Below are 27,667 nucleotides of genomic sequence, written 5' to 3'. Positions count from 1 at the left end.
TGGCCACCACACCGTTCTTGCGCTCAGTCTTGTTGATAGCCGGGGTGCAGTCAGGACGCACGGTAACGGACCGAGATAGGGACCACTGCGATAAACACATGCATTCTGTAGGACGGAACTGACATAATGGGGAAATATAAGATATCATTTAAACAGGTATGATGGAAATGACCAAAGATGGTTTAGAAAACTCTGTGATATTACAATGTCGGATGTTCAAGAGACAATACCTGGGTCGATCTGGCATGCTCCGCTATAGTTATTGTGGGAGACTTGTCGTCATCGCCTCCTATGTTTCACGTTTCATTTTATGTGACAATCTTTTGTAGAATTTATCTGTTGTTTCATTCATTTTCAAAGATGTGCTGTGTCCTCTCCATCGTCTGTGGTTCGGGTATCTGCTCGGGGTATGTTTATGACCGTCCCGAAAGGTCTGTAGAGGAGGCTGCTTCATCAAGGACAGACAGTAAGCAAGATTGGACAACTGTTTTGCATAAAATATAGATATTTTGGGGGACTACCATCTCTCCCTTTCTCTCTCTCTCTGACAATAGTTGATGGGTATTATTGTTGTCTATTACAGTGAGTGCATTGTTTAAAAAAATAGTTTTTTAAGTGTATAATGACGTATTGGGACAAGGTGTGCTGCACTAACGTTATGCATGGTATACTGCAAGCACAGCAGAATCATTTTCTCTGTAATGTAGTTACCAAAATAAGCTTTACAGTATATTTTGAAGAAGCCTTTATGTATTTTGGCTGTAAATGTATATAAAGTCAACTTTCCTTTTGCCATTTTAAACAAGTCGGACAGAAAACTGTCTTTTGATTCCAGAAGCATTAAACTAAATCTTAAACTGACTTAGGGGGCAAAGCAATAAATCATTCTACAGTCTGTAGACTAACATGGAATCCACTGCTTTAAACATGAGTAACATACATTATGTGGAACTTACTATGTTCCCTTAGGTAACTGTAGCGATGGAATTCAAAATGCAGTTTATTTGCAGATCATTTTCTATCAGATCTGTCTGCCAGTGTACACAGAACTAATAAGCAAAGAGTGTTTAAATGTAACAAACGATTACTGTTGTCCTTTTTCACGAGTGATTGGCCTGTTGGTGTATATTTGGGGTTTGTTTGCTCGGCCTCTACCTTGTGTCAATATCAAGTGGGCTTTTCAGACGTTTCTGCTCCACATTTTCTGACCTGGTCTGCATGTCAAAACTCAGAGGTTTGAAGTATACTGTAGGGAAACTTGCCAAAGATCCCACTGCACAGCTGTGAAAGGACATTGTAATCTTTCTTTCACAGGTAGTTTGTTTCCTTTCATTCAGTTCATTCACTGTGTCTGGAATGGGTTTGACATCAAGTAAATGATTAGTTATATGCCTTAACTCATACAGCTATTCCTGTGCAGTAAACTGAGTTTGAATCTTAACAGAATTCTTCCACGTGCTTCTCCTGGCTTTGGCCAGGTTTTCCTGCTGGAGGTTTGTTCCTGAATCCACAAGGAACATCTTACTATGTACTGTCTGTTACACTGGCTTGGTCCCCTCTGTTCCTCTCCCCAACCTAAGGGAAGAGTTTCTCTCCCCAACCTAAGGGAAGACTTCCTCTCCCCAACCTCAGAGAAGTGTTCCTCTCCCCAACGTCAGGGAAGAGTTTCTCTCCCCAACCTCAGAGAAGTGTTCCTCTCCCCAACGTCAGGGAAGAGTCCCTCTCCCCAACCTCAGGGAAGACTTCCTCTCCCCAACTTCAGGGAAGACTTCCTCTCCCCAACCTCAGAGAAGTGTTCCTCTCCCCAACCTCAGGGAAGTGTTCCTCTCCCCAGCCTCAGGGAAGTGTTACTCTCCCCAACCTCAGGGAAGTGTTCCTCTCCCCAACTTCAGGGAAGAGTTCCTCTCCCCAACCTCAGGGAAGACTTCCTCTCCCCAACTTCAGGGAAGACTTCCTCTCCCCAACCTCAGAGAAGTGTTCCTCTCCCCAACCTCAGGGAAGTGTTCCTCTCCCCAGCCTCAGGGAAGTGTTACTCTCCCCAACCTCAGGGAAGTGTTCCTCTCCCCAACTTCAGGGAAGTGTTCCTCTCCCCAACTTCAGGGAAGTGTTCCTCTCCCCAACTTCAGGGAAGTGTTCCTCTCCCCAACCTCAGGGAAGTGTTCCTCTCCCCAACCTCAGGGAAGTGTTCCTCTCCCCAACCTCAGGGAAGTGTTCCTCTCCCCAGCCTCAGGGAAGTGTTCCTCTCCCCAACCTCAGGGAAGTGTTCCTCTCCCCAACCTCAGGGAAGTGTTCCTCTCCCCAGCCTCATGGAAGAGTTCCTCTCCCCAGCCTCAGGGAAGTGTTCCTCTCCCCAACCTCAGGGAAGTGTTTCTCTCCCCAACCTCAGGGAAGAGTTCCTCTCCCCAACCTCATGGAAGAGTTCCTCTCCCCAGCCTCATGGAAGAGTTCCTCTCCCCAACCTCATGGAAGAGTTCCTCTCCCCAGCCTCATGGAAGAGTTCCTCTCCCCAGCCTCAGGGAAGAGTTCCTCTCCCCAGCCTCATGGAAGAGTTCCTCTCCCCAACCTCAGGGAAGAGTTCCTCTCCCCAGCCTCAGGGAAGTGTTCCTCTCCCCAACCTCAGGGAAGACTGCCTCTCCCCAACTTCAGGGAAGTGTTGAGTAGTAGAGACATTTTTTTTTCTCTCTCTCTCTGACAGCTCCCTCAGTAGATATTAACGGTTGTCTCTCTCTCTCTCTCTCTCTCTCTCTCTCTCTGACAGCTCCCTCAGTTGATATTAACGGTTGTCTCTCTCTCCCTGACAGCTCCCTCAGTAGATATTAACGGTTGTCTCTCTCTCTATCTCTGACAGCTCCCTCAGTAGATATTAACGGTTGTCTCTCTCTCTCTCTCTCTCTGACAGCTCCCTCAGTTGATATTAACGGTTGTCTCTCTCTCTCTGACAGCTCCCTCAGTAGATATTAACGGTTGTCTCTCTCTCTCTGACAGCTCCCTCAGTAGATATTAACGGTTGTCTCTCTCTCTCTGACAGCTCCCTCAGTAGATATTAACGGTTGTCTCTCTCTCTCACTGACAGCTCCCTCAGTAGATATTAACGGTTCTCTCTCTCTCTCTCTCCCTGCCAGCTCCATCAGTAGATATTAACGGTTCTCTCTCTCTCTCTCTCTCTGACAGCTCCCTCAGTAGATATTAACGGTTGTCTCTCTCTCTCTCTCTCTCTCTCTCTGACAGCTCCCTCAGTCGTGGTTAATGGTTAATGGTTGTCTCTCTCTCTCTCTCCCTTTCATCTCCCTCAGTAGTTGTTAATGTTTGTCTCTCTCTCTGCCAGCTCCCTCAGACTCCCCGTGGATCAGCACGTCAGGATCCTGCAAGAACAGATGCTTTGAATTGGACGAGGCTGAGCCTCCCAACTGCCGCTGTGACAACTTATGTAAAACCTATAACAGCTGCTGCCAGGATTTTGATGAGCACTGCTTGAGAACAGGTAAGCCTGAAGCCAGCCAGCCAGCCTGTCTGTCTGGGTTGGTGGTCCCCCCCCTGCTCCCTTTCATGTTCCCTCAACATGGTGGTCTTACATCTCAGTTCAACCCCTCTGCCCAGTCCAAGTTGGACATGTTCCAGAATGTTCAGTATGTTGTATTGCATCAATGTAGGGTTCAAAATGAACACTCACTTTACTTCATACTTAATGACCTTCACCATCTCTGTCAGTTTCTACCTCATGTATATGACCTTATGGTAACTTGACTCATTGTTGAATGGGACACCCTGATGCAGTTCTAATGGGTCCTTGTTACCTATGTAACATCCTCTCTCATTAATTGATTGATTAAATGATTGATTGTGTCCAGAGGGAGGTTTTGAGTGCAGTAAGGAGCGCTGTGGAGAGAGCAGGAATGACCAGAATGCCTGTCACTGTTCTGAGGACTGTCTGGCCAAAGGAGACTGCTGCACCAACTACAGAACACTCTGTAAAGGTTAGACACTGATACTAGATGTCTCTCAACCTGATACTGCTGCTGCGGGTTAGCCAACCCTTCTCACTGTTGTTGTCATGACTTCCACTACCGGTCCAAAGGTTTTAGAACACCTACTCATTCAAGGGTTTTTCTTTATTTTTACTATTTTCTACATTGTAGAATAATAGTGAAGACATCAAAACTATGAAATAACACATATGGAGTCATGTAGTAACCAAAAAAGTGTTAAACAAATCAAAATATATTTTATATTTGAGATTCTTCAAATAGCCACCCTTTGCCTTGATGACAACTGTGTTATTTCATAGTTTTGATGTCTTCACTATTATTTTATATTGTAGAAAATAGCAAAAATAAAGAAAAACCCTTGAATGAGAAGATGTTCTAAAACTTTTGACCGGTAGTGTACCTCTCTGGCTGTATCCTGTACAGTGGTAGTGGAAGGTTGCATTGAACTCTCACATTAACTCTTAATTGGACCACTTTCTTTGGAAGGGGACACTACTTGGTTGCAGGATGACTGTGAAGACATTAGAACCCATGAATGTCCGGCTGGGTAAGAGACTCTATTCACACACTTCAGACCTTTTTATAAAAAACATTTTTTTGTTTAACCTTTCACAACTATTTCACAGCGATTCACAACAAAACGTAAGAACATCAGAGATAGTGTCATGACCTTTTGTCCCCAGGTTTGTCCGTCCCCCTCTCATCATGGTGTCAGTGGATGGGTTCAGAGCCTCCTACATGAAGAGAGGAAGCACAGTGATCCCCAACATCGAGAAACTCAGTAAGATGTTATCAATCATCCAAGGCTTCATTTGACTGGGTCTACTTTATTCAACTTTATTTACTTTATTCAACTTTATTTACTTTATTCAACTTTATTCAACTTTATTCAACTTTATTTACTTTATTAAACTTTATTCAACTTTATTTACTTTATTCAACTTTATTCAACTTTATTTACTTTATTGAACTTTATTTACTTTATTCAACTTTATTCAACTTTATTCAACTTTATTTACTTTATTCAACTTTATTCAACTTTATTTACTTTATTCAACTTTATTCAACTTTATTCAACTTTATTCAACTTTATTCACTTTATTTAACTTCATTAAACTTGATTAAACTTTATTCAACTTTATTTCACTTTATTCAACTTTATTTCACTTTATTCAACTTTATTCACTTTATTTAACTTGATTAAACTTTATTCACTTTATTCACTTTATTCACTTTATTCAACTTTATTCAACTTTATTTAACTTTATTCAACTAGGCAAGTCATTTAAGAACAAATTCTTATTTACAATGAAGGCCTAACCCAGCCAAGCCCTAACCCGGACAACGCTGGGCCAATTGTGTGCCGCCCTATAGGACTCCCAATCACGGCTGGTTGTGAGACATCCTAGAATCGAACCAGGATGTCTGTAGTGACGCCTCTAGCACTGAGATGCAGTGTCTTAGACCGCTGCACCACTCGGGAGCCCGTACCATTGCATCATATCTGTCTGTGCCTTTTTACCTGTAGGAGCCTGTGGTACCCATGCTCCTTACATGAGACCCGTGTACCCCACCAAAACGTTCCCCAATCTCTATACTCTTGCAACGGTACGTACTGGTCAGTCATCCTTTTTCTTCCCTGTCTTCCTCCTTGCTGAACTCAGCTGAACATTTTAGCTTCAATTTTGCCGTAATGTAATGTAACATCCAGCCCCGACGGGTTAACACCTCAGTCCTGACCTCCTGTAGGGCCTGTACCCTGAGTCCCATGGCATCGTTGGCAACTCCATGCATGACCCTGTGTTCGATGCCAACTTTAACCTGCGGGGTCGAGAGAAGCTGAATCATCGTTGGTGGGGAGGGCAGCCGGTGAGGCCTACTCTCTCTGTTCTGCGGTTCAGTCACACTGCGCCTACAGAAAGGATTCACACCCCTTCACTTGTTACACATTTTGTTGTGTTACAGCCTGAATTCAAAATGGATTCCATTTAGATTATTTTTCACTGCCCTTCCACACAATACCCCATAATGTCAAAGTGGAATTATGTTTTTACAAATTAATTACAAATGAAAAGCTGAAAGGTCTTGAGTCTATAAGTATTTAACTCCTTTGTTATGGCAAGCCTACATAAGTTCAGGAGTATAGATTTGCTTAACAAGTCACATAATAAGTTGCATGGACTCACTCTGTGTGCAATAATAGTGTTTAACATGATTTTTGAATGACTGCCTCATCTCTGTACCCCACAAATACAATTATCTGTAAGGTCCCTCAGTTGAGCAGATTCAACCACAAAGACCAGGGAGGTTTTCCAATGCCTTGCAAAGAAGGGCACCTATTGGTAGATGGGTAAAAATAAAAAAGCAGACATTGAATATCCCTTTGAGCATGGTGAAGTTATTAATTACACTTTGGATGGCGTATCAATACACCCAGTCACTACAAAGATACAGGTGTCCTGTCTAACTCAGTTGCCGGAGAGGAAGGAATGATTTCACCATGAGGCCAATGGTGACTTTAAAACAGTTACAGAGTTGAATGGCTGTGATAGGAGAAAACTGAGGATGGATCAACAACATTGTAGTTACTCCACAATACTAACCTAAATGACAGAGTGAAAAGAAGGACGCATGTATAGAATACAAATATTCCAAAACATGCATCCTGTTTGCAATAAGATACTAAAGTTAAAAAATGTGGCAAAGAAATTAACTTTATATCCTGAATACAAAGCATTATGTTTGGGGCAAATTTAATACAACACATTACTGAGTACCAACCTCCATATTTTCAAGCATGGTGGTGCTTGCATTATGTTATGGGTATGCTTGTCATCGGCAAGGATTGGTTGAGTTTTTTAGGATAAAAATAAACGGAATAGAGATAAGCACAGGCAAAATCCTAGAGGAAAACCTGGTTCAGTCTGCTTTCCAACAGACTGGAGAGACAAATTCACTTTTCAGCAGGACAGTAACTTAAAACACAAGGCAAAATATACACTGGAGTTGCTCACCAAGATGACATTGAATGTTCCTGAGTGGCCAAGTTTTGACTCAAATCGGCTTGAAAATCTATGGCAAGACTTGGCAAGGAAATGGCTGTCTAGCAATGATCAACAACCAACTTGAGAGCTTGAATACTGTGCAAATATTGTACAATCCAGGTGTGCAAAGCTCTTAGAGACTTACCCAGAAAGACACACAGCTGTAATCGCTGCCAAAGGTGATTCTAACATGTATTGACTCAGGGGTGTGACTACTTGTGTAAATGAGATATTTCTGTATTTAATTTTCAATACATTTTATAAAATGTCTAAAAACCTGTTTTCACTTTGATATTGTGTGTAGATTGATGACCATTTATTTTTTAATGCAGGCTGTAACACAACGAAATGTGGAATAAGTTAAGGTGTATGAATATTTTCTAAAGGCACTGTAAGCCATTCTAGAAGCCCCCCTCCCATTCTAAAAGCCCTCCCTCCCATTCTAGAAGCCCCCCTCCCATTCTAAAAGCCCTCCCTCCCATTCTAGAAGCCCTCCCTCCCATTCTAGAAGCCCCCCTCCCATTCTAAAAGCCCCCCCTCCCATTCTAAAAGCCCCCCCTCCCATTCTAAAAGCCCTCCCTCCCATTCTAGAAGCCCTCCCTCCCATTCTAGAAGCCCCCCTCCCATTCTAAAAGCCCTCCCTCCCATTCTAGAAGCCCCCCTCCCATTCTAAAAGCCCTCCCTCCCATTCTAGAAGCCCCCCTCCCATTCTAAAAGCCCTCCCTCCCATTCTAGAAGCCCCCCTCCCATTCTAAAAGCCCTCCCTCCCATTCTAGAAGCCCCCCTCCCATTCTAGAAGCCCCCCCTCCCATTCTAGAAGCCCCCCCTCCCATTCTAGAAGCCCCCCTCCCATTCTAGAAGCCCCCCTCCCATTCTAGAAGCCCCCCTCCCATTCTAGAAGCCCCCCCTCCCATTCTAGAAGCCCCCCTCCCATTCTAGAAGCCCCCCCTCCCATTCTAGAAGCCCTCCCTCCCATTCTAGAAGCCCCCTCCCATTCTAGAAGCCCCCCTCCCATTCTAGAAGCCCCCACTCCCATTCTAGAAGCCCTCCCTCCCATTCTAGAAGCCCCCCTCCCATTCTAGAAGCCCCCCTCCCATTCTAGAAGCCCCCCTCCCATTCTAGAAGCCCCCTCCCATTCTAGAAGCCCCCCTCCCATTCTAAAAGCCCTCACTCCCATTCTAGAAGCCCTCCCTCCCATTCTAGAAGCCCCCTCCCATTCTAGAAGCCCCCCTCCCATTCTAGAAGCCACCCCTCCCATTCTAGAAGCCCCCCTCCCATTCTAGAAGCCCCCCTCCCATTCTAGAAGCCCCCCTCCCATTCTAGAAGCCCCCCTCCCATTCTAGAAGCCCCCCCTCCCATTCTAGAAGCCCCCCCTCCCATTCTAGAAGCCCCCCTCCCATTCTAGAAGCCCCCCCTCCCATTCTAGAAGCCCCCCTCCCATTCTAGAAGCCCCCCTCCCATTCTAGAAGCCCCCCTCCCATTCTAGAAGCCCCCCCTCCCATTCTAGAAGCCCCCCCTCCCATTCTAGAAGCCCCCCTCCCATTCTAGAAGCCCCCCTCCCATTCTAGAAGGCCTGCATCTGTGTTCTATTTGCACAGTAATGGCCTTACTTATAGCTGGCCAGGTTTGCCTCTCTCTCTCTCTCTCTCTCTCTCTCTCTCCTTTCATATGGGACTGTTTAACTTGGCTTTGAGCATGAATGTTGTAAAACTAGTGAGTAGTGTTTAAATGTAATAACTGTCCATTTCAAGTTGAAACATTGGATTGGAAATGGCGTCAGCCTTGCAAATGTACTGTAGTGGTTTAAGGTCACAAACGCTTTTGAAGGACCTTTGTTGATGAAAATTGATTTTCCCATTGTCCTTAAAGGTGTTATATACCATTACATGATAAATGATATTGTCTTATATCATAGTTTAAAGATAATTTACGGTGGTTATATCCACTTTTATTCTTGTCCTAGATCTGGATTACAGCAGTGAAGCAGGGGGTGAAAGCTGGAACTTTCTTCTGGCCTGTGTAAGTCTCTCCCTGTCTCTGTCTCTGTCTCTGTCTCTGTCTCTGTCTCTCTCTCTGTCTCTCTCTCTGTCTCTCTCTCTGTCTCTCTCTCTGTCTCTCTCTCTGTCTCTCTGTCTCTCTGTCTCTCTGTCTCTCTGTCTCTGTCTCTCTCTCTGTCTCTGTCTCTCTCTCTGTCTCTGTCTCTCTCTCTGTCTCTGTCTCTCTCTCTGTCTCTCTCTCTACCTCTCTCTATCTCTCTCTCTCGCTCTCCTCCCCCTCTCTCTCTACACCACATCTCAAAAATGTCTGTTCAAGGCCATTTGTATCATATTCCCCTCTTCTCAATGCAAAAATATTATGTCCCACAAACTTTATCACCTCACAGCCTGTCAATATTCTCCTCAGAATTCTCAAGTAGTGCTTAGCAATTAACTGACATTTCGTGAATTTTTTTAGGTTATTAAACAGCTAATTTGATCAACGTCGATTCATTTACTTGAATTCAATTTAGTCAATTTGTTTTGTGAGCCCAACGCGCTGTTTCTCTAGGGAGAAATCAAGTCAAGAACTATGTGGGACACTGGGTTGAAGGGAGATGTAGTTTTCATTAAGCAAATATTCAACCTAGTTAAGCACAGAAACGTAGTAATTAACTATATTGACCATAATCCATTGCACCTGTTTTTTCTGGGTCAGGCAGAGATGGATCCTCTTTTCTGCTTGCTCCATTAGGTTAGATACACACAGACTGCATGAGAGATGGATGTACACAACACACCGAGAGATAACATTAGATGGTCTGTCTGCTTGGTTGCTACTGCCTTAGCAGAGATGAGATGATGACTTAAGGAATGAAAAATACTAAGTAATATACAAATATTGTATTATTTCATAGTAATTTAATTTGTTTTTATTGATGTCTACCCTATGTAGACCTGACAGAGACAATGGAATATTTCAATGTTTTGGAAATTTAATGTTTACAATTTTGGCCTTTGGAATTTTCCATTAAAAAGCTAAATTGTTTTTGTAATGTCATTATTTCATAATGCATTTAATGGAAAAAAATAATCATATTGAAACTGAAATTGAAAAACCGTGATATTTTTTTAAATGAGCGAACGGAAATGGACCTAGAAAAGCACTTGTGGCTCAGCATTACTCTCACAGACAAAACACAACAAAGTGCTGCTTTATACTGTCATAACACTGTTGTGGATTTCAGTTGGAGATGTCTGGAAACTACTTGGACATGTTCTTGTTTAGTTGTACTCTGGCTAAACTAACGCATGCAGGCTGCTAAAACAACACAATGCATCACACATTCATAAGACACAGAGGCCTTTGAGGCAGACCTCAGTTCGGAGGCGTACAGACCTAACCGTTTTTGAGAGCAATTTGACTCAAATCGGCCTATTAACATAAAGCGGGGTGCCTGCATGTGACCTTGGCCAGCTGGGGGACTCCTTCAAAAGCAGTGACAAAGTGCATTTCAAGGTGCACTTCCTGAGGGAGGCCCAGGGCACTGAGGAGAAGGAGGTCACTTTACAGTACAGTACAAGACTGTATTATTTAACCAATTAGGAGATGACGGGGTGTTGTGGTTGTAGCTTTGTGGAGGTCTCTGTTAAGACCAACTCCAGGGAGGTCTGAACCAACACCAGAGGGGTCGGGAAGAAGAGAAGCCCCCCTGTAGTGATTTAGTGGGATAAGCTCCACCCCCTTCCATACCCCCCAGGCCCCCCGCCCAGCTCCCCCACATGTCAAGCCCCAGTTAGAGAGGCAAACCCTGGGGTTGATGGTTGGCAGCTGTGCCTAGTGGGCTGGAGGATGGAAGTCTGCTGGTGGCCCACCGCTCTACAAGACAGGAACAGGAGGCTTTGAGGTTCAAAGGCTTCCAGGGGGGAAGGAGAGTGGTGTACCCCAGGACTATATAGGCCTGTTATAATGTCTTTAGTGGTTCTAATCTGGTGTATCCTAGGACTATATAGGCCTGTTATAATGTATTTAGTGGTTCTAATCTGGTGTACCCCAGGACTATATAGGCCTGTTATAATGTCTTTAGGGGTTCTAATCTGGTGTAACCTAGGACTATATAGGCCTGTTATAATGTATTTAGTGGTTCTAATCTGGTGTACCCCAGGACTATATAGGCCTGTTATAATGTCTTTAGTGGTTCTAATCTGGTGTACCCCAGGACTATATAGGCCTGTTATAATGTCTTTAGTGGTTCTAATCTGGTGTACCCCAGGACTATATAGGCCTGTTATAATGTCTTTAGTGGTTCTAATCTGGTGTACCCCAGGACTATATAGGCCTGTTATAATGTCTTTAGTGGTTCTAATCTGGTGTACCCCAGGACTATATAGGCCTGTTATAATGTCTTTAGTGGTTCTAATCTGGTGTACCCCAGGACTATATAGGCCTGTTATAATGTCTTTAGTGGTTCTAATCTGGTGTACCCCAGGACTATATAGGCCTGTTATAATGTCTTTAGTGGTTCTAATCTGGTGTACCCCAGGACTATATAGGCCTGTTATAATGTCTTTAGTGGTTCTAATCTGGTGTACCCCAGGACTATATAGGCCTGTTATAATGTCTTTAGTGGTTCTAATCTGGTGTACCCCAGGACTATATAGGCCTGTTATAATGTCTTTAGTGGTTCTAATCTGGTGTACCCCAGGACTATATAGGCCTGTTATAATGTATTTAGTGGTTCTAATCTGGTGTACCCCAGGACTATATAGGCCTGTTATAATGTCTTTAGTGGTTCTAATCTGGTGTACCCCAGGACTATATAGGCCTGTTATAATGTCTTTAGTGGTTCTAATCTGGTGTACCCCAGGACTATATAGGCCTGTTATAATGTCTTTAGTGGTTCTAATCTGGTGTACCCCAGGACTATATAGGCCTGTTATAATGTCTTTAGTGGTTCTAATCTGGTGTACCCCAGGACTATATAGGCCTGTTATAATGTCTTTAGTGGTTCTAATCTGGTGTACCCCAGGACTATATAGGCCTGTTATAATGTCTTTAGTGGTTCTAATCTGGTGTACCCCAGGACTATATAGGCCTGTTATAATGTCTTTAGTGGTTCTAATCTGGTGTACCCCAGGACTATATAGGCCTGTTATAATGTCTTTAGTGGTTCTAATCTGGTGTACCCCAGGACTATATAGGCCTGTTATAATGTATTTAGTGGTTCTAATCTGGTGTACCCCAGGACTATATAGGCCTGTTATAATGTCTTTAGTGGTTCTAATCTGGTGTACCCTAGGACTATATAGGCCTGTTATAATGTCTTTAGTGGTTCTAATCTGGTGTACCCCAGGACTATATAGGCCTGTTATAATGTCTTTAGTGGTTCTAATCTGGTGTACCCTAGGACTATATAGGCCTGTTATAATGTATTTAGTGGTTCTAATCTGGTGTACCCCAGGACTATATAGGCCTGTTATAATGTCTTTAGTGGTTCTAATCTGGTGTACCCCAGGACTATATAGGCCTGTTATAATGTCTTTAGTGGTTCTAATCTGGTGTACCCCAGGACTATATAGGCCTGTTATAATGTCTTTAGTGGTTCTAATCTGGTGTACCCCAGGACTATATAGGCCTGTTATAATGTCTTTAGTGGTTCTAATCTGGTGTACCCCAGGACTATATAGGCCTGTTATAATGTCTTTAGTGGTTCTAATCTGGTGTAACCTAGGACTATATAGGCCTGTTAAACATTGATACACAGCACCCCAGACATTTTTTTGTGAACTCCATTTTGTCCTCCATATAATGAACTCATCTGATGTGTCTTTCCAGTTCCATCCCGTTGGAGAGGAGAGTCCTGACCATGCTACAATGGCTTCACCTGCCGGACGGAGAGAGGTAAGTCAGCTTCTTTAATTCTCTTCTTTAGGCTGTTACTATCTGCAATGTTATACCAGCAGTGAAACCCTTCCTCTACATGCATCCAAGATGGCCGCTCTATGCTTAGCAGCAATCTCCATCTGACTTTGAGTAAGTTGTAACTTTGCTTCCATATCCTAGCCCTGTATTTGAGACCTGGGGGTGGTATAGTGTACACATGGCCAATCTAAGATCCCCTTCCACCTGTGTTGTTTCAGGCCGTATGTTTACGCCATGCACTCCGAGCAGCCGGATACGTTTGGCCACAAGCTGGGGCCCATGAGCACTGAGGTGAGCTGGGGGCTGGGGGCTGGAGGCTGGGGGCTGGAGGCTGGAGGCTGGGGGCTGGGGGCTGGAGGCTGGAGGCTGGGTCTAGGTGCTGGGGCTAGGGCTGAGTCTGAGGGGGAGAGACGGTTGTGGTCCAGACTACCAGTACCTGAGCATGTGTTAAGCAGCACTCACTATAGCAGCACTCACTACAGCAGCACTCACTACAGCAGCACTCACTACAGCAGCCCTCACTATAGCAGCCCTCACTACAGCAGCACTCACTACAGCAGCACTCACTACAGCAGCACTCACTATAGCAGCACTCACTACAGCAGCCCTCACTATAGCAGCCCTCACTACAGCAGCACTCACTACAGCAGCCCTCACTACAGCAGCACTCACTACAGCAGCACTCACTACAGCAGCACTCACTACAGCAGCACTCACTATAGCAGCACTCACTATAGCAGCACTCACTATAGCAGTACTCACTATAGCAGCACTCACTACAGCAGCACTCACTATAGCAGCACTCACTATAGCAGCACTCACTATAGCAGCACTCACTATAGCAGTACTCACTATAGCAGCACTCACTACAGCAGCACTCACTACAGCAGCACTCACTATAGCAGCACTCACTACAGCAGCACTCACTATAGCAGCACTCACTATAGCAGCACTCACTACAGCAGCACTCACTACAGCAGCACTCACTACAGCAGCACTCACTACAGCAGCACTCACTACAGCAGCACTCACTACAGCAGCACTCACTATAGCAGCACTCACTATAGCAGCACCCACTATAGCAGCACCCACTATAGCAGCACTCACTACAGCAGCCCTCACTATAGCAGCCCTCACTACAGCAGCACTCACTACAGCAGCCCTCACTACAGCAGCACTCACTACAGCAGCACTCACTACAGCAGCACTCACTACAGCAGCACTCACTATAGCAGCACTCACTATAGCAGCACTCACTATAGCAGTACTCACTATAGCAGCACTCACTACAGCAGCACTCACTATAGCAGCACTCACTATAGCAGCACTCACTATAGCAGCACTCACTATAGCAGTACTCACTATAGCAGCACTCACTACAGCAGCACTCACTACAGCAGCACTCACTATAGCAGCACTCACTACAGCAGCACTCACTATAGCAGCACTCACTATAGCAGCACTCACTACAGCAGCACTCACTACAGCAGCACTCACTACAGCAGCACTCACTACAGCAGCACTCACTACAGCAGCACTCACTACAGCAGCACTCACTATAGCAGCACTCACTATAGCAGCACTCACTATAGCAGTACTCACTATAGCAGCACTCACTACAGCAGCACTCACTATAGCAGCACTCACTATAGCAGCACTCACTATAGCAGCACTCACTATAGCAGTACTCACTATAGCAGCACTCACTACAGCAGCACTCACTACAGCAGCACTCACTATAGCAGCACTCACTACAGCAGCACTCACTATAGCAGCACTCACTATAGCAGCACTCACTACAGCAGCACTCACTACAGCAGCACTCACTACAGCAGCACTCACTACAGCAGCACTCACTATAGCAGCACTCACTATAGCCTCCACATTGATCTGTACCAGTACCCCCTGTATATAGCCTCCACATTGACTCTGTACCGGTACCCCCCTGTATATAGCCTCCACATTGACTCTGTACCAGTACCCCCTGTATATAGCCTCCACATTGACTCTGAACCGGTACCCCCCTGTATATAGCCTCCACATTGATCTGTACCAGTACCCCCTGTATATAGCCTCCACATTGACTCTGTACCAATACCCCATGTATATAGCCTCCACATTGACTCTGTACCGGTACCCCCCTGTATATAGCCTCCACATTGACTCTGTACCAGTACCCCCTGTATATAGCCTCCACATTGACTCTGTACCGTAACACCCTGTATATAGCCTCCACATTGATCTGTACCAGTACCCCCTGTATATAGCCTCCACATTGACTCTGTACCAATACCCCATGTATATAGCCTCCACATTGACTCTGTACCGGTACCCCCCTGTATATAGCCTCCACATTGACTCTGTACCAGTACCCCCTGTATATAGCCTCCACATTGACTCTGTACCGGTACCCCCCTGTATATAGCCTCCACATTGATCTGTACCAGTACCCCCTGTATATAGCCTCCACATTGACTCTGTACCAATACCCCATGTATATAGCCTCCACATTGACTCTGTACCGGTACCCCCCTGTATATAGCCTCCACATTGACTCTGTACCAGTACCCCCTGTATATAGCCTCCACATTGACTCTGTACCGTAACACCCTGTATATAGCCTCCACATTGACTCTGTACTGGTACCCCCTGTATATAGCCTCCACATTGACTCTGTACTGGTACACCCTGTATATAGCCTCCACATTGACTCTGTACTGGTACACCCTGTATAAAGCCTCCACATTGACTCTGTACTGGTACCCCCTGTATATAGCCTCCACATTTACTCTGTATCAGTACCCCCTGTATATAGCCTCCACATTGACTCTGTACCAGTACCCCCTGTATATAGCCTCCACATTGACTCTGTACTGGTACCCCCTGTATATAGCCTCCACATTGACTCTGTACTGGTACCCCCTGTATATAGCCTCCACATTGACTCTGTACTGGTACACCCTGTATATAGCCTCCACATTGACTCTGTACTGGTACCCCCTGTATATAGCCTCCACATTTACTCTGTATCAGTACCCCCTGTATATAGCCTCCACATTGACTCTGTATCAGTACCCCCTGTATATAGCCTCCACATTGACTCTGTATCAGTACCCCCTGTATATAGCCTCCACATTGACTCTGTACCAGTACCCCCTGTATATAGCCTCCACATTGACTCTGTACCGTAACACCCTGTATATAGCCTCCACATTGACTCTGTACTGGTACCCCCTGTATATAGCCTCCACATTGACTCTGTACCGGTACCCCCTGTATATAGCCTCCACATTGACTCTGTACCGTAACGCCCTGTATATAGCCTCCACATTGACTCTGTACCGTAACACCCTGTATATAGCCTCCACATTGACTCTGTACTGGTACCCCCTGTATATAGCCTCCACATTGACTCTGTACCGTAACGCCCTGTATATAGCCTCCACATTGACTCTGTACCGTAACACCCTGTATATAGCCTCCACGTTGTTATCTTACTGCTGCTGATTGAGTTATGTCTAATAATGATTAGGTATTTTGATGATCTGTATAGGGATCAATACTTCTATGATATCCCCTGATCGTTGTGATCGCTGTGTGAATATTGATCCGTGTGTTCTGTGCTGCAGCTGAACAACCCTCTGAAGGAGATTGATAAGATCATTGGTCAGCTGATGGACGGCCTGAAACAGATGAAACTCCACCGATGTGTCAACATCATCATGGTGGGAGATCACGGTACTGCTGCACAACCGCCTTGACCCCTGACCCCTAACCCTAGTCAACACACACTAACTCTACCTAGTCAATACACACTAACTCTACCTAGTCAACACACTAACTCTACCTAGTCAACACACACTAACTCTACCTAGTCAATACACACTAACTCTACCTAGTCAACACACACCAACTCTACCTAGTCAATACGCACTAACTCTACCTAGTCAATACACACCAACTCTACCTAGTCAACACACTAACTCTACCTAGTCAACACACACTAACTCTACCTAGTCAACACACACTAACTCTACCTAGTCAATACACACTAACTCTACCTAGTCAACACACACTAACTCTACCTAGTCAACACACACTAACTCTACCTAGTCAACACACTAACTCTACCTAGTCAATACACACTAACTCTACCTAGTCAATACACACACTAACTCTACCTAGTCAATACACACACTAACTCTACCTAGTCAATACACACACTAACTCTACCTAGTCAATACACACTAACTCTACCTAGTCAACACACACTAACTCTACCTAGTCAACACACACTAACTCTACCTAGTCAATACACACACTAACTCTACCTAGTCAATACACACACTAACTCTACCTAGTCAATACACACACTAACTCTACCTAGTCAACACACTAACTCTACCTAGTCAACACACTAACTCTACCTAGTCAACACACACTAACTCTACCTAGTCAATACACACTAACTCTACCTAGTCAATACACACTAACTCTACCTAGTCAATACACACTAACTCTACCTAGTCAACACACACTAACTCTACCTAGTCAATACACATTAACTCTACCTAGTCAATACACACTAACTCTACCTAGTCAACACACACCAACTCTACCTAGTCAACACACTAACTCTACCTAGTCAACACACACTAACTCTACCTAGTCAATACACACTAACTCTACCTAGTCAATACACACTAACTCTACCTAGTCAATACACACTAACTCTACCTAGTCAATACACACTAACTCTACCTAGTCAACACACACTAACTCTACCTAGTCAATACACACTAACTCTACCTAGTCAACACACACCAACTCTACCTAGTCAATACACTAACTCTACCTAGTAAACACACACTAACTCTACCTAGTCAATACACATTAACTCTACCTAGTCAATACACACTAACTCTACCTAGTCAACACACTAACTCTACCTAGTCAATACACACTAACTCTACCTAGTCAATACACACTAACTCTACCTAGTCAATACACACTAACTCTACCTAGTCAATACACACTAACTCTACCTAGTCAATACACACTAACTCTACCTAGTCAACACACTAACTCTACCTAGTCAATACACACTAACTCTACCTAGTCAACACACTAACTCTACCTAGTCAATACACACTAACTCTACCTAGTCAACACACACTAACTCTACCTAGTCAATACACACTAACTCTACCTAGTCAACACACACTAACTCTACCTAGTTAATACACACTAACTCTACCTAGTCAATACACACTAACTCTACCTAGTAAACACACACTAACTCTACCTAGTCAACACACTAACTATACCTAGTCAATACACACTAACTCTACCTAGTAAACACACACTAACTCTACCTAGTCAATACACACTAACTCTACCTAGTCAATACACACTAACTCTACCTAGTCAATACACACTAACTCTACCTAGTCAATACACACTAACTCTACCTAGTCAATACACACTAACTCTACCTAGTCAATACACACTAACTCTACCTAGTCAATACACACTAACTCTACCTAGTCAATACACATTAACTCTACCTAGTCAATACACACTAACTCTACCTAGTCAATACACACTAACTCTACCTAGTCAATACACACTAACTCTACCTAGTCAACACACACTAACTCTACCTAGTCAATACACACGCCGAGGGGAGAATCACGTATCAGTTATCTTTCCGAGGAAATGTACTTCCTAAATATCATTAGGCTATAGTTTACTACATTGCCTATGAATAAATATTGATCACTCATATTAGTCTGTCTGAAAATCGTCCCACTCCTAAAGGGAGGTAATAAAACGTAGCTCTAGAGAAAGTCTCTTCAACTCAGGTCTCTTCAAAGTACGTCTAGTCTATTGGCTGATATAGCCCAGTAATACCGATAGCCTAATATAATGTGCTACGTGAGAATCTCTTGGGCCACGTGAGAATCTCTGGTAATTTAACCTATTTTCTTAGGTTATTTCTGCGCATTTTGATATGTCCTACAGGGCGCACAATTTACTGCAACCATGGCTGGCAAGTGAGCTGAGTCATCACATACGCCTTAAATAACATTGCAGTATTGCGGTTGGGTTCGGGACCAGTTCTTGCGTTAGCGGGTGGGAGTCGGACAGAAAGCCAGCGGGTGTGGGCGGGTGCGGTATAAAAAGCTACGGAGGTGGGCGGGATGAATACATCCACACACCTCTAGACCGGGGGTGACAAACTCATTCCATGGAGGGCCTAGTGTCTGCAGGTTTTAGTTTTCTCCTTTCATTTAAGACCTAGACAACCAGGTGAGGGGAGTTCTTTACTAATTCGTGTCCTCAATTCATCAATCAAGTACAAAGGAAGAGCGAAAACCCTCAGACACTCAGCCCTCCATGGAATGAGTGTGACACGTGCTCTAGACGATGTCCCTGTCTCTCTGTGGACAATCAGATCACCTTCTTCTTCTTCATTCTGCAGTGATTTAAAGTCTGTTCTGAACATGTGTTCCTCAGGTATGGAGGAGGCTCACTGTGACAGGACAGAGTTCCTCAGCTCATACATGCCGTCCACTGTTGATGACATCATCCTGATCCCCGGCTCCCTGGGCAGGATCCGTTCCAGGTACCCCAACAACCCCAAATGTGAGCGTTTGGTTTGTTTGTCTGGTTGGTGTATTAATTGATTGACAATTTAAAAACAGAATACTGTATTGAAGAACATGCATTAATGAAATCATTGAGGATTAACCAACTACAAATCCCCAACTACAAAATCAGAGACCTATTTCCATTGTGGTCCTCATAGGCTGCGTTTAGACAGGCAGACCCATTGTGGTCCTCATAGGCTGCGTTTAGACAGGCAGACCCATTGTGGTCCTCATAGGCTGCGTTTAGACAGGCAGACCCATTGTGGTCCTCATAGGCTGCGTTTAGACAGGCAGACCCATTGTGGTCCTCATAGGCTGCGTTTAGACAGGCAGACCCATTGTGGTCCTCATAGGCTGCGTTTAGACAGGCAGACCCATTGTGGTCCTCATAGGCTGCGTTTAGACAGGCAGACCCATTGTGGTCCTCATAGGCTGCGTTTAGACAGGCAGACCCATTGTGGTACTCATAGGCTGCGTTTAGACAGGCAGACCCATTGTGGTCCTCATAGGCTGCGTTTAGACAGGCAGACCCATTGTGGTCCTCATAGGCTGCGTTTAGACAGGCAGACCCATTGTGGTCCTCATAGGCTGCGTTTAGACAGGCAGACCCATTGTGGTCCTCATAGGCTGCGTTTAGACAGGCAGACCCATTGTGGTCCTCATAGGCTGCGTTTAGACAGGCAGACCCATTGTGGTCCTCATAGGCTGCGTTTAGACAGGCAGACCCATTGTGGTCCTCATAGGCTGCGTTTTAGACAGGCAGACCCATTCCTCCAGTTACTGGAAAGTGTGGAGAGGAAGACAGACTACTGTATCTCAGTGACCCTGGCCTGATCCTTGACTGGGTCACATGGCCAGGTCAGTCGAGACCAAAACAGTGACATCACTTTAGCATGTATCTTTCTGCTCAGAAGAGCGCGCCTCCTCGTCCCCAGACTAGGTTGATGTGTCCCTACCGATCCAGGTATGAACCGCGTCCTCAGTACGGTAGAACGAACCACATTTCCTAACAATCGACAGTAAATTAGAACACTGTTTATCTTTTCTTCCAGATGATGCCAAATCTGTTGTTGCAAATCTTACAGTGAGTATTATACACGTTGTATTTACAAACACATTGTCTTCTCTAATCATTGTTCTGACCAATATTCACACCCGTGTTGTGGTGTCAGAGGTTAAGGTGAAAAATCCTGACTGATAGTTGATGAAATAGTGGTGATAAAGTTGTACTACAGAGCTGTCGTGTTGTTCTGCCCCCTCAGTGTAAAAAGACAGAGCAGCACTTCAAGCCCTATCTGAAGCAGCATCTCCCCAAGCGCCTTCACTACGCCAACAACAGGAGAATAGAGGACATCCATCTGTTAGTGGAGAGAAAGTGGCATATCGCAAGGTTATACCCTCTCTCTCTCTGTCTCTCTCTCTCTCTCTCTTTCTCTCTCTCTCTCTGTCTCTGTCTCTCTGTCTCTCTCGCTCTGTCTCTCTCTCTCTCTGTCTCTGTCTCTCTGTCTCTGTCTCTCATTTCGAAACGGAAATAGACCACAGATTTTTTGCTACGGGTGGTGTCCTACGGGTGGTGTCCTACGGGTGGTGTTCTACGGGTGGTGTCCTACGGGTGATGTCGGTGTCCTATTGGTGGCGACGGTGTGCTATTGGTGGCGACGGTGTGCTATTGGTGGCGGCGGTGTGCTATTGGTGGCGGCGGTGTCCTATTGGTGGTGTCGGTGTGCTATTGGTGGCGGTGTCCTATTGGTGGTGTCGGTGTGCTATTGGTGGTGTCGGTGTGCTATTGGTGGTGTCGGTGTCCTATTGGTGGTGTCGGTGTCCTATTGGTGGCGGCGGTGTCCTATTGGTGGCGGTGTCCTATTGGTGGTGGCGGTGTCCTATTGGTGGTGTCGGTGTCCTATTGGTGGTGTCGGTGTCCTATTGGTGGTGTCGGTGTCCTATTGGTGGCGGCGGTGTCCTATTGGTGGCGGTGTCCTATTGGTGGTGTCTGTGTCCTATTGGTGGTGTCGGTGTCCTATTGGTGGTGTCGGTGTCCTATTGGTGGTGTCGGTGTCCTATTGGTGGCGGCGGTGTCCTATTGGTGGCGGTGTCCTATTGGTGGTGTCGGTGTCCTATTGGTGGTGTCGGTGTCCTATTGGTGGTGTCGGTGTCCTATTGGTGGTGTCGGTGTGCTATTGGTGGTGTCGGTGTCCTATTGGTGGTGTCGGTGTCCTATTGGTGGCGGCGGTGTCCTATTGGTGGCGGTGTCCTATTGGTGGTGTCGGTGTCCTATTGGTGGTGTCGGTGTCCTATTGGTGGTGTCGGTGTCCTATTGGTGGTGTCGGTGTCCTATTGGTGGCGGCGGTGTCCTATTGGTGGCGGTGTCCTATTGGTGGTGTCTGTGTCCTATTGGTGGTGTCGGTGTCCTATTGGTGGTGTCGGTGTCCTATTGGTGGTGTCGGTGTCCTATTGGTGGCGGCGGTGTCCTATTGGTGGCGGTGTCCTATTGGTGGTGTCGGTGTCCTATTGGTGGTGTCGGTGTCCTATTGCTGGCGGCGGTGTCCTATTGGTGGCGGTGTCCTATTGGTGGTGTCGGTGTCCTATTGGTGGTGTCGGTGTCCTATTGGTGGTGTCGGTGTCCTATTGGTGGCGGTGTCCTATTGGTGGCGGTGTCCTATTTTACCCTGTTCCAGGAGCAGGCAGTGTCTGTTAACATGAACCTGGACAGACTCTGTTTGCTTGTCATCATCAGTGCCAGTGTTGGTCAGACCCAGTGGAAAATTGTCACTCCCTATGTAAACACATGAGGTAATGTCTGCCTGTCTGTCGCGGACGACAACTGAAAACAAATCAATGTTTGAAAGACAGAGAGGAGAGGGCTGGTTCAGAATAAGCCTGCTGCATGGGGACGTCACCCTGTTTAAGTTGGCATGGCCACAGAGCTCAATGAAAGAGATCTTTGAGATCCCTCCCCCTGCCTGCTAAGATATAGACTAGTTTAAATCGCTGGCACCATGAGTTGTGAACTTAATGCTTTCTGAGTGAGAAATTCTTACCCTCCTGCAGCTTTGCAGCTAGCAGAGTAAAACTGTCTTTTAAATTAAATTCCCAAATGAAATGAAATATTTGTTAGCCGTTTTCCCTGCCGTTGGTGATTTTTCAGGCTCTACGTGCTTGTGGGTTGTCCCCTACACAGACACCACTGACTGTAGTGTTTAATGCAAACTTCATTAAAAAAAAGTGTTTGTTTTCCAATTACATGGTTTTACAGGGAAATGTAGTGGTGTAGGGTTGGCCTTGGAAAAACAGAACCCTTTACACTTGGGGCTATAAGGATTTCAGTGTGTTACTGTGTATGTTGGGCTGTATCTGTGTGGTCTGGTTTGAATCAAATCAAACGTTATGAAAATCAGACACAATGTCCTTGAATGTTTATTTAGGCTGCATATAGTCTTCATCCCAGTGAGGAATTGTAGATAGTTAATATTATTAAAACCATGAATTGTCTGATGTTGGGAAAAAAAATATGTTTTTTTTGCATCATGCTGTCTGTTACAGGAAGTCTCCAGAAGGAGGAAAGAGGCACCCTGGGAAATGTGGTTTTGCAGGAGATCACGGTTACGACAACAAGATAAACAGCATGCAGGTATGCTAGTTTTCTCCTCATCTTGATTTAAGAGTTCTTGTTGTCATAAATTATTAATCTTTACCTTTATCCTGTTCCTGTTCTTCAGACTATTTTCTTTGGATATGGACCTATGTTTAAATTCAAGACCAAAGTGCCCGTTTTTGAAAACATTGAACTTTACAATGTCATGTGTGGTAAGGCATCTTCATGATTTTTTTAACTTGAGGGAGGCCTACAGTAGCACTCGTCAGCCCCGTACTCGTACGTTATGGACGGTGTAGTTGCATTGACTTGACTTGAGCTCTTACTGTAATCATCGTAACAATACGATACTTTATTGTCCGTTTTCATGGAAACAGATCTGCTTGGCCTGAAGCCTGCCTCTAACAATGGGACTCATGGCAGTCTGAACCACCTGTTGAAGAGCCCGGTCCACAAGCCCACCGTGCCAGAGGAGGTGTCTAAACCCACCATCTCAGGTCCCATCATTACTCTGACTGATGACTTAGGCTGCAGCTGTGATGACAAGGTCAGCTACAGAACAGCACAGATGTTATAGCCATAGAGATATATACCATAGATACTGTATCACTATAGAGATAGATACTGTATCACTGTAGAGATAGATACTGTAGAGATAGATACTGTATCACTATAGAGATATATACTGTATCACTATAGAAATAGATACTGTAGAAACTGTAGAGATTGATACTGTATCACTATAGAGATAGATACTGTAGAAACTGTAGAGATTGATACTGTATCACTGTAGAGATTGATACTGTATCACTGTAGAGATTGATACTGTATCACTGTAGAGATAGATACTGTATCACTATAGAGATAGATACTATAGAGATTGATACTGTTTCACTATAGAGATAGATACTGTAGAAACTGTAGAGATAGAGACTATCACTGTAGAGATAGATACTGTATCACTATAGAGATAGATACTGTATCACTGTAGAGATAGATACTGTATCACTATAGAGATAGATACTGTATCACTATAGAGATAGATACTGTATCACTATAGAGATAGATACTGTATCACTATAGAGATAGATACTATAGAGATTGATACTGTATCACTGTAGAGATAGATACTGTATCACTATAGAGATAGATACTGTATCACTATAGAGATAGATACTGTATCACTATAGAGATAGATACTATAGAGATAGATACTGTATCACTGTAGAGATAGATACTGTATCACTATAGAGATTGATACTGTTTCACTATAGAGATAGATACTGTATCACTATAGAGATTGATACTGTTTCACTATAGAGATAGATACTGTATCACTATAGAGATAGATACTGTATCACTATAGAGATAGATACTGTATCACTGTAGAGATTGATACTGTTTCACTATAGAGATAGATACTGTATCACTGTAGAGATTGATACTGTTTCATTATAGAGATAGATACTGTAGAAACTGTATTCATCTCTATGGCTCCCACCACAGAACTAGAATGAGATTGTATTTTTATGGCTTTCACAGCCGAAGACAGACGGATATTGAAGCTTTTGGTTTTTATATCAACTTGATATTTGCTTCAATAAAGTTAATCAGGTTGATTTCTGCATCTCAAGAAACAGACTACATGTTGTTATATTGATCTTTATTGCGTGTGTGTTTGACCTATGACCTGACTGATATCTGTAGCACTAGGCATTACTACATGTTGTGTATGTTACGTGTCTAAAGTGGTTTCTGTGTCTGCCACTGATTGTTGTCTCTGTAATCCATAGCTGCTGTTACACGTTCTCATGCTTTGTTTGTTTGATTCCCTCTTCTTCTTATTTCTGTCTGTGAAGTCATCTTGCTTCTGCAGAGATTATAGATGTCTTTGCAAGAGACATTCACCTTCAATCTTTTTGCAGTTGCGTTCAAAAAATAAGGGGCAGAGAGCTTTGAAAGTGCCCGTTGTAAGAGGCTATAACCTGGAGTCACTGTGGCTCTGTCTCTTACAGAACAAAGTGGAAGAGCTTAATCAGAGACTGAGGCAAGCTGCTGATGGTACGTCTCTCTCTGGTTTCATTATCGTTGGTCTCATGCCTGAGTCGTAGTAATGATAATACCTGTGTAATAACACTAATTACTGCACCCTACAATGTTGTTATTAACACGTTATTACATAGACATGTCAGTAAGGGTTTTTTATTATGTCCTGTTTCTCATATTACTATTGAATATCCTCTCCAGAGTCTTGTTACCAGCTTTAAGGATTATTGTCTTCTCTTCCAGACAGCAAGAACCTCCCTCATGGTCGACCTGCAGTTCTGTTCCGTACTAAATACAGCATTCTACACCACAGTGACTATATCAGTGGGTACAGTGAATCACTCTCTATGCCCCTATGGACGTCCTATACCGTCTCCAAACAGGTATGTCAAACAGGACACAGCTTACAAGTTTCAGACATGGTTTATTTTGATATTAGTTATATGCTATTTACTGTACACACTGAGTTTATAACTGATGTTTGACAAGGGAAAATAGCTCATTCAATAATCGTCAATATTTTATGTTGACTACTAATTTGAACAGTGGTCTAATTATAGTCGCTAGAGTGGGGCTCTCCAACCCTGTTCCTGGAGAGATACCCTCCTGTAGGTTTTAACTCCAACCCTGTTCCTGGAGAGATACCCTCCTGTAGGTTTTAACTCCAACCCTGTCCCTGTTCCAGTCTACAGTGGTCTAACGTTGACTACAGTGGTCTAATGTTGACTACAGTCTACAGTGGTCTAACGTTGACTACAGTCTACAGTGGTCTAACGTTGACTACAGTCTACAGTGGTCTAACGTTGACTACAGTGGTCTAATGTTGACTACAGTCTACAGCGGTCTAACGTTGACTACAGTCTACAGTGGTCTAACGTTGACTACAGTCTACAGTGGTCTAACGTTGACTACAGTCTACAGCGGTCTAACGTTGACTACAGTCTACAGTGGTCTAACGTTGACTACAGTCTACAGTGGTCTAACGTTGACTACAGTCTACATTGGTCTAACGTTGACTACAGTCTACAGTGGTCTAACGTTGACTACAGTCTACAGTGGTCTAACGTTGACTACAGTCTACAGTGGTCTAACGTTGACTACAGTGGTCTAATGTTGACTACAGTCTACAGCGGTCTAACGTTGACTACAGTCTACAGTGGTCTAACGTTGACTACAGTCTACAGTGGTCTAACGTTGACTACAGTCTACAGCGGTCTAACGTTGACTACAGTCTACAGTGGTCTAACGTTGACTACAGTCTACAGTGGTCTAACGTTGACTACAGTCTACATTGGTCTAACGTTGACTACAGTCTACAGTGGTCTAACGTTGACTACAGTCTACAGTGGTCTAACGTTGACTACAGTCTACAGTGGTCTAACGTTGACTACAGTGGTCTAATGTTGACTACAGTCTACAGCGGTCTAACGTTGACTACAGTCTACAGTGGTCTAACGTTGACTACAGTCTACAGCGGTCTAACGTTGACTACAGTCTACAGTGGTCTAACGTTGACTACAGTCTACAGTGGTCTAACGTTGACTACAGTCTACATTGGTCTAACGTTGACTACAGTCTACATTGGTCTAACGTTGACTACAGTCTACAGTGGTCTAACGTTGACTACAGTCTACATTGGTCTAACGTTGACTACAGTCTACAGTGGTCTAACGTTGACTACAGTCTACAGCGGTCTAACGTTGACTACAGTCTACAGCGGTCTAACGTTGACTACAGTCTACAGCGGTCTAACGTTGACTACAGTCTACAGTGGTCTAACGTTGACTACAGTCTACAGCGGTCTAACGTTGACTACAGTCTACAGTGGTCTAACGTTGACTACAGTCTACAGTGGTCTAACGTTGACTACAGTCTACAGTGGTCTAACGTTGACTACAGTCTACAGTGGTCTGACGTTGACTACAGTCTACAGTGGTCTAACGTTGACTACAGTGGTCTAACGTTGACTACAGTCTACAGCGGTCTAACGTTGACTACAGTCTACAGTGGTCTAACGTTGACTACAGTCTACAGTGGTCTAACGTTGACTACAGTCTACAGTGGTCTAACGTTGACTACAGTGGTCTAACGTTGACTACAGTCTACAGCGGTCTAACGTTGACTACAGTCTACAGTGGTCTAACGTTGACTACAGTCTACAGCGGTCTAACGTTGACTACAGTCTACAGCGGTCTAATGTTGACTACAGTCTACAGCGGTCTAACGTTGACTACAGTCTACAGCGGTCTAACGTTGACTACAGTCTACAGCGGTCTAACGTTGACTACAGTCTACAGCGGTCTAACGTTGACTACAGTCTACAGTGGTCTAACGTTGTCTACAGTGGTCTAACGTTGACTACAGTCTACAGCGGTCTAACGTTGACTACAGTCTACAGCGGTCTAACGTTGACTACAGTCTACAGCGGTCTAACGTTGACTACAGTCT

At 44.4% G+C, this 27,667-nt stretch overlaps 1 protein-coding gene across 1 annotated transcript; it reads left to right on the top strand.

The window, feature by feature from the left end:
* Positions 1-25,919, top strand: LOC139572438 (autotaxin-like). The gene is made up of 21 exons (XM_071395188.1): positions 1-156; positions 361-466; positions 3,326-3,481; positions 3,849-3,974; positions 4,473-4,533; positions 4,670-4,767; positions 5,515-5,594; positions 5,736-5,855; positions 8,994-9,049; positions 12,842-12,907; positions 13,147-13,219; positions 16,558-16,666; positions 19,448-19,576; positions 20,634-20,665; positions 20,844-20,971; positions 23,122-23,209; positions 23,298-23,385; positions 23,551-23,720; positions 25,189-25,234; positions 25,463-25,602; positions 25,905-25,919. The coding sequence occupies exons 1-21, from the start codon at positions 127-129 to the stop codon at positions 25,917-25,919; spliced, it is 1,917 nt and encodes a 638-aa protein (XP_071251289.1). The 5' UTR covers positions 1-126.
* Positions 25,920-27,667: the final 1,748 nt, after the last annotated feature.

Source organism: Salvelinus alpinus, chromosome 4, assembly GCF_045679555.1.
Source record: "Salvelinus alpinus chromosome 4, SLU_Salpinus.1, whole genome shotgun sequence".
Classification (NCBI taxonomy): domain Eukaryota; kingdom Metazoa; phylum Chordata; class Actinopteri; order Salmoniformes; family Salmonidae; genus Salvelinus; species Salvelinus alpinus.
This window is presented reverse-complemented; position numbering and strand designations above follow the sequence as displayed.

What these genes read in the sequence shown, in the direction of transcription:
- LOC139572438 (XM_071395188.1), top strand. Translation starts at nt 127, where the DNA reads ATGGGGAAATATAAGATATCATTTAAACAG. An exon ending in GCTGCAGCTGTGATGACAAG is followed by an intron (nt 23,721 to 25,188) that starts GTCAGCTACAGA and finishes TGTCTCTTACAG; the next exon opens with AACAAAGTGGAAGAGCTTAA. An exon ending in ACTGAGGCAAGCTGCTGATG is followed by an intron (nt 25,235 to 25,462) that starts GTACGTCTCTCT and finishes CTTCTCTTCCAG; the next exon opens with ACAGCAAGAACCTCCCTCAT.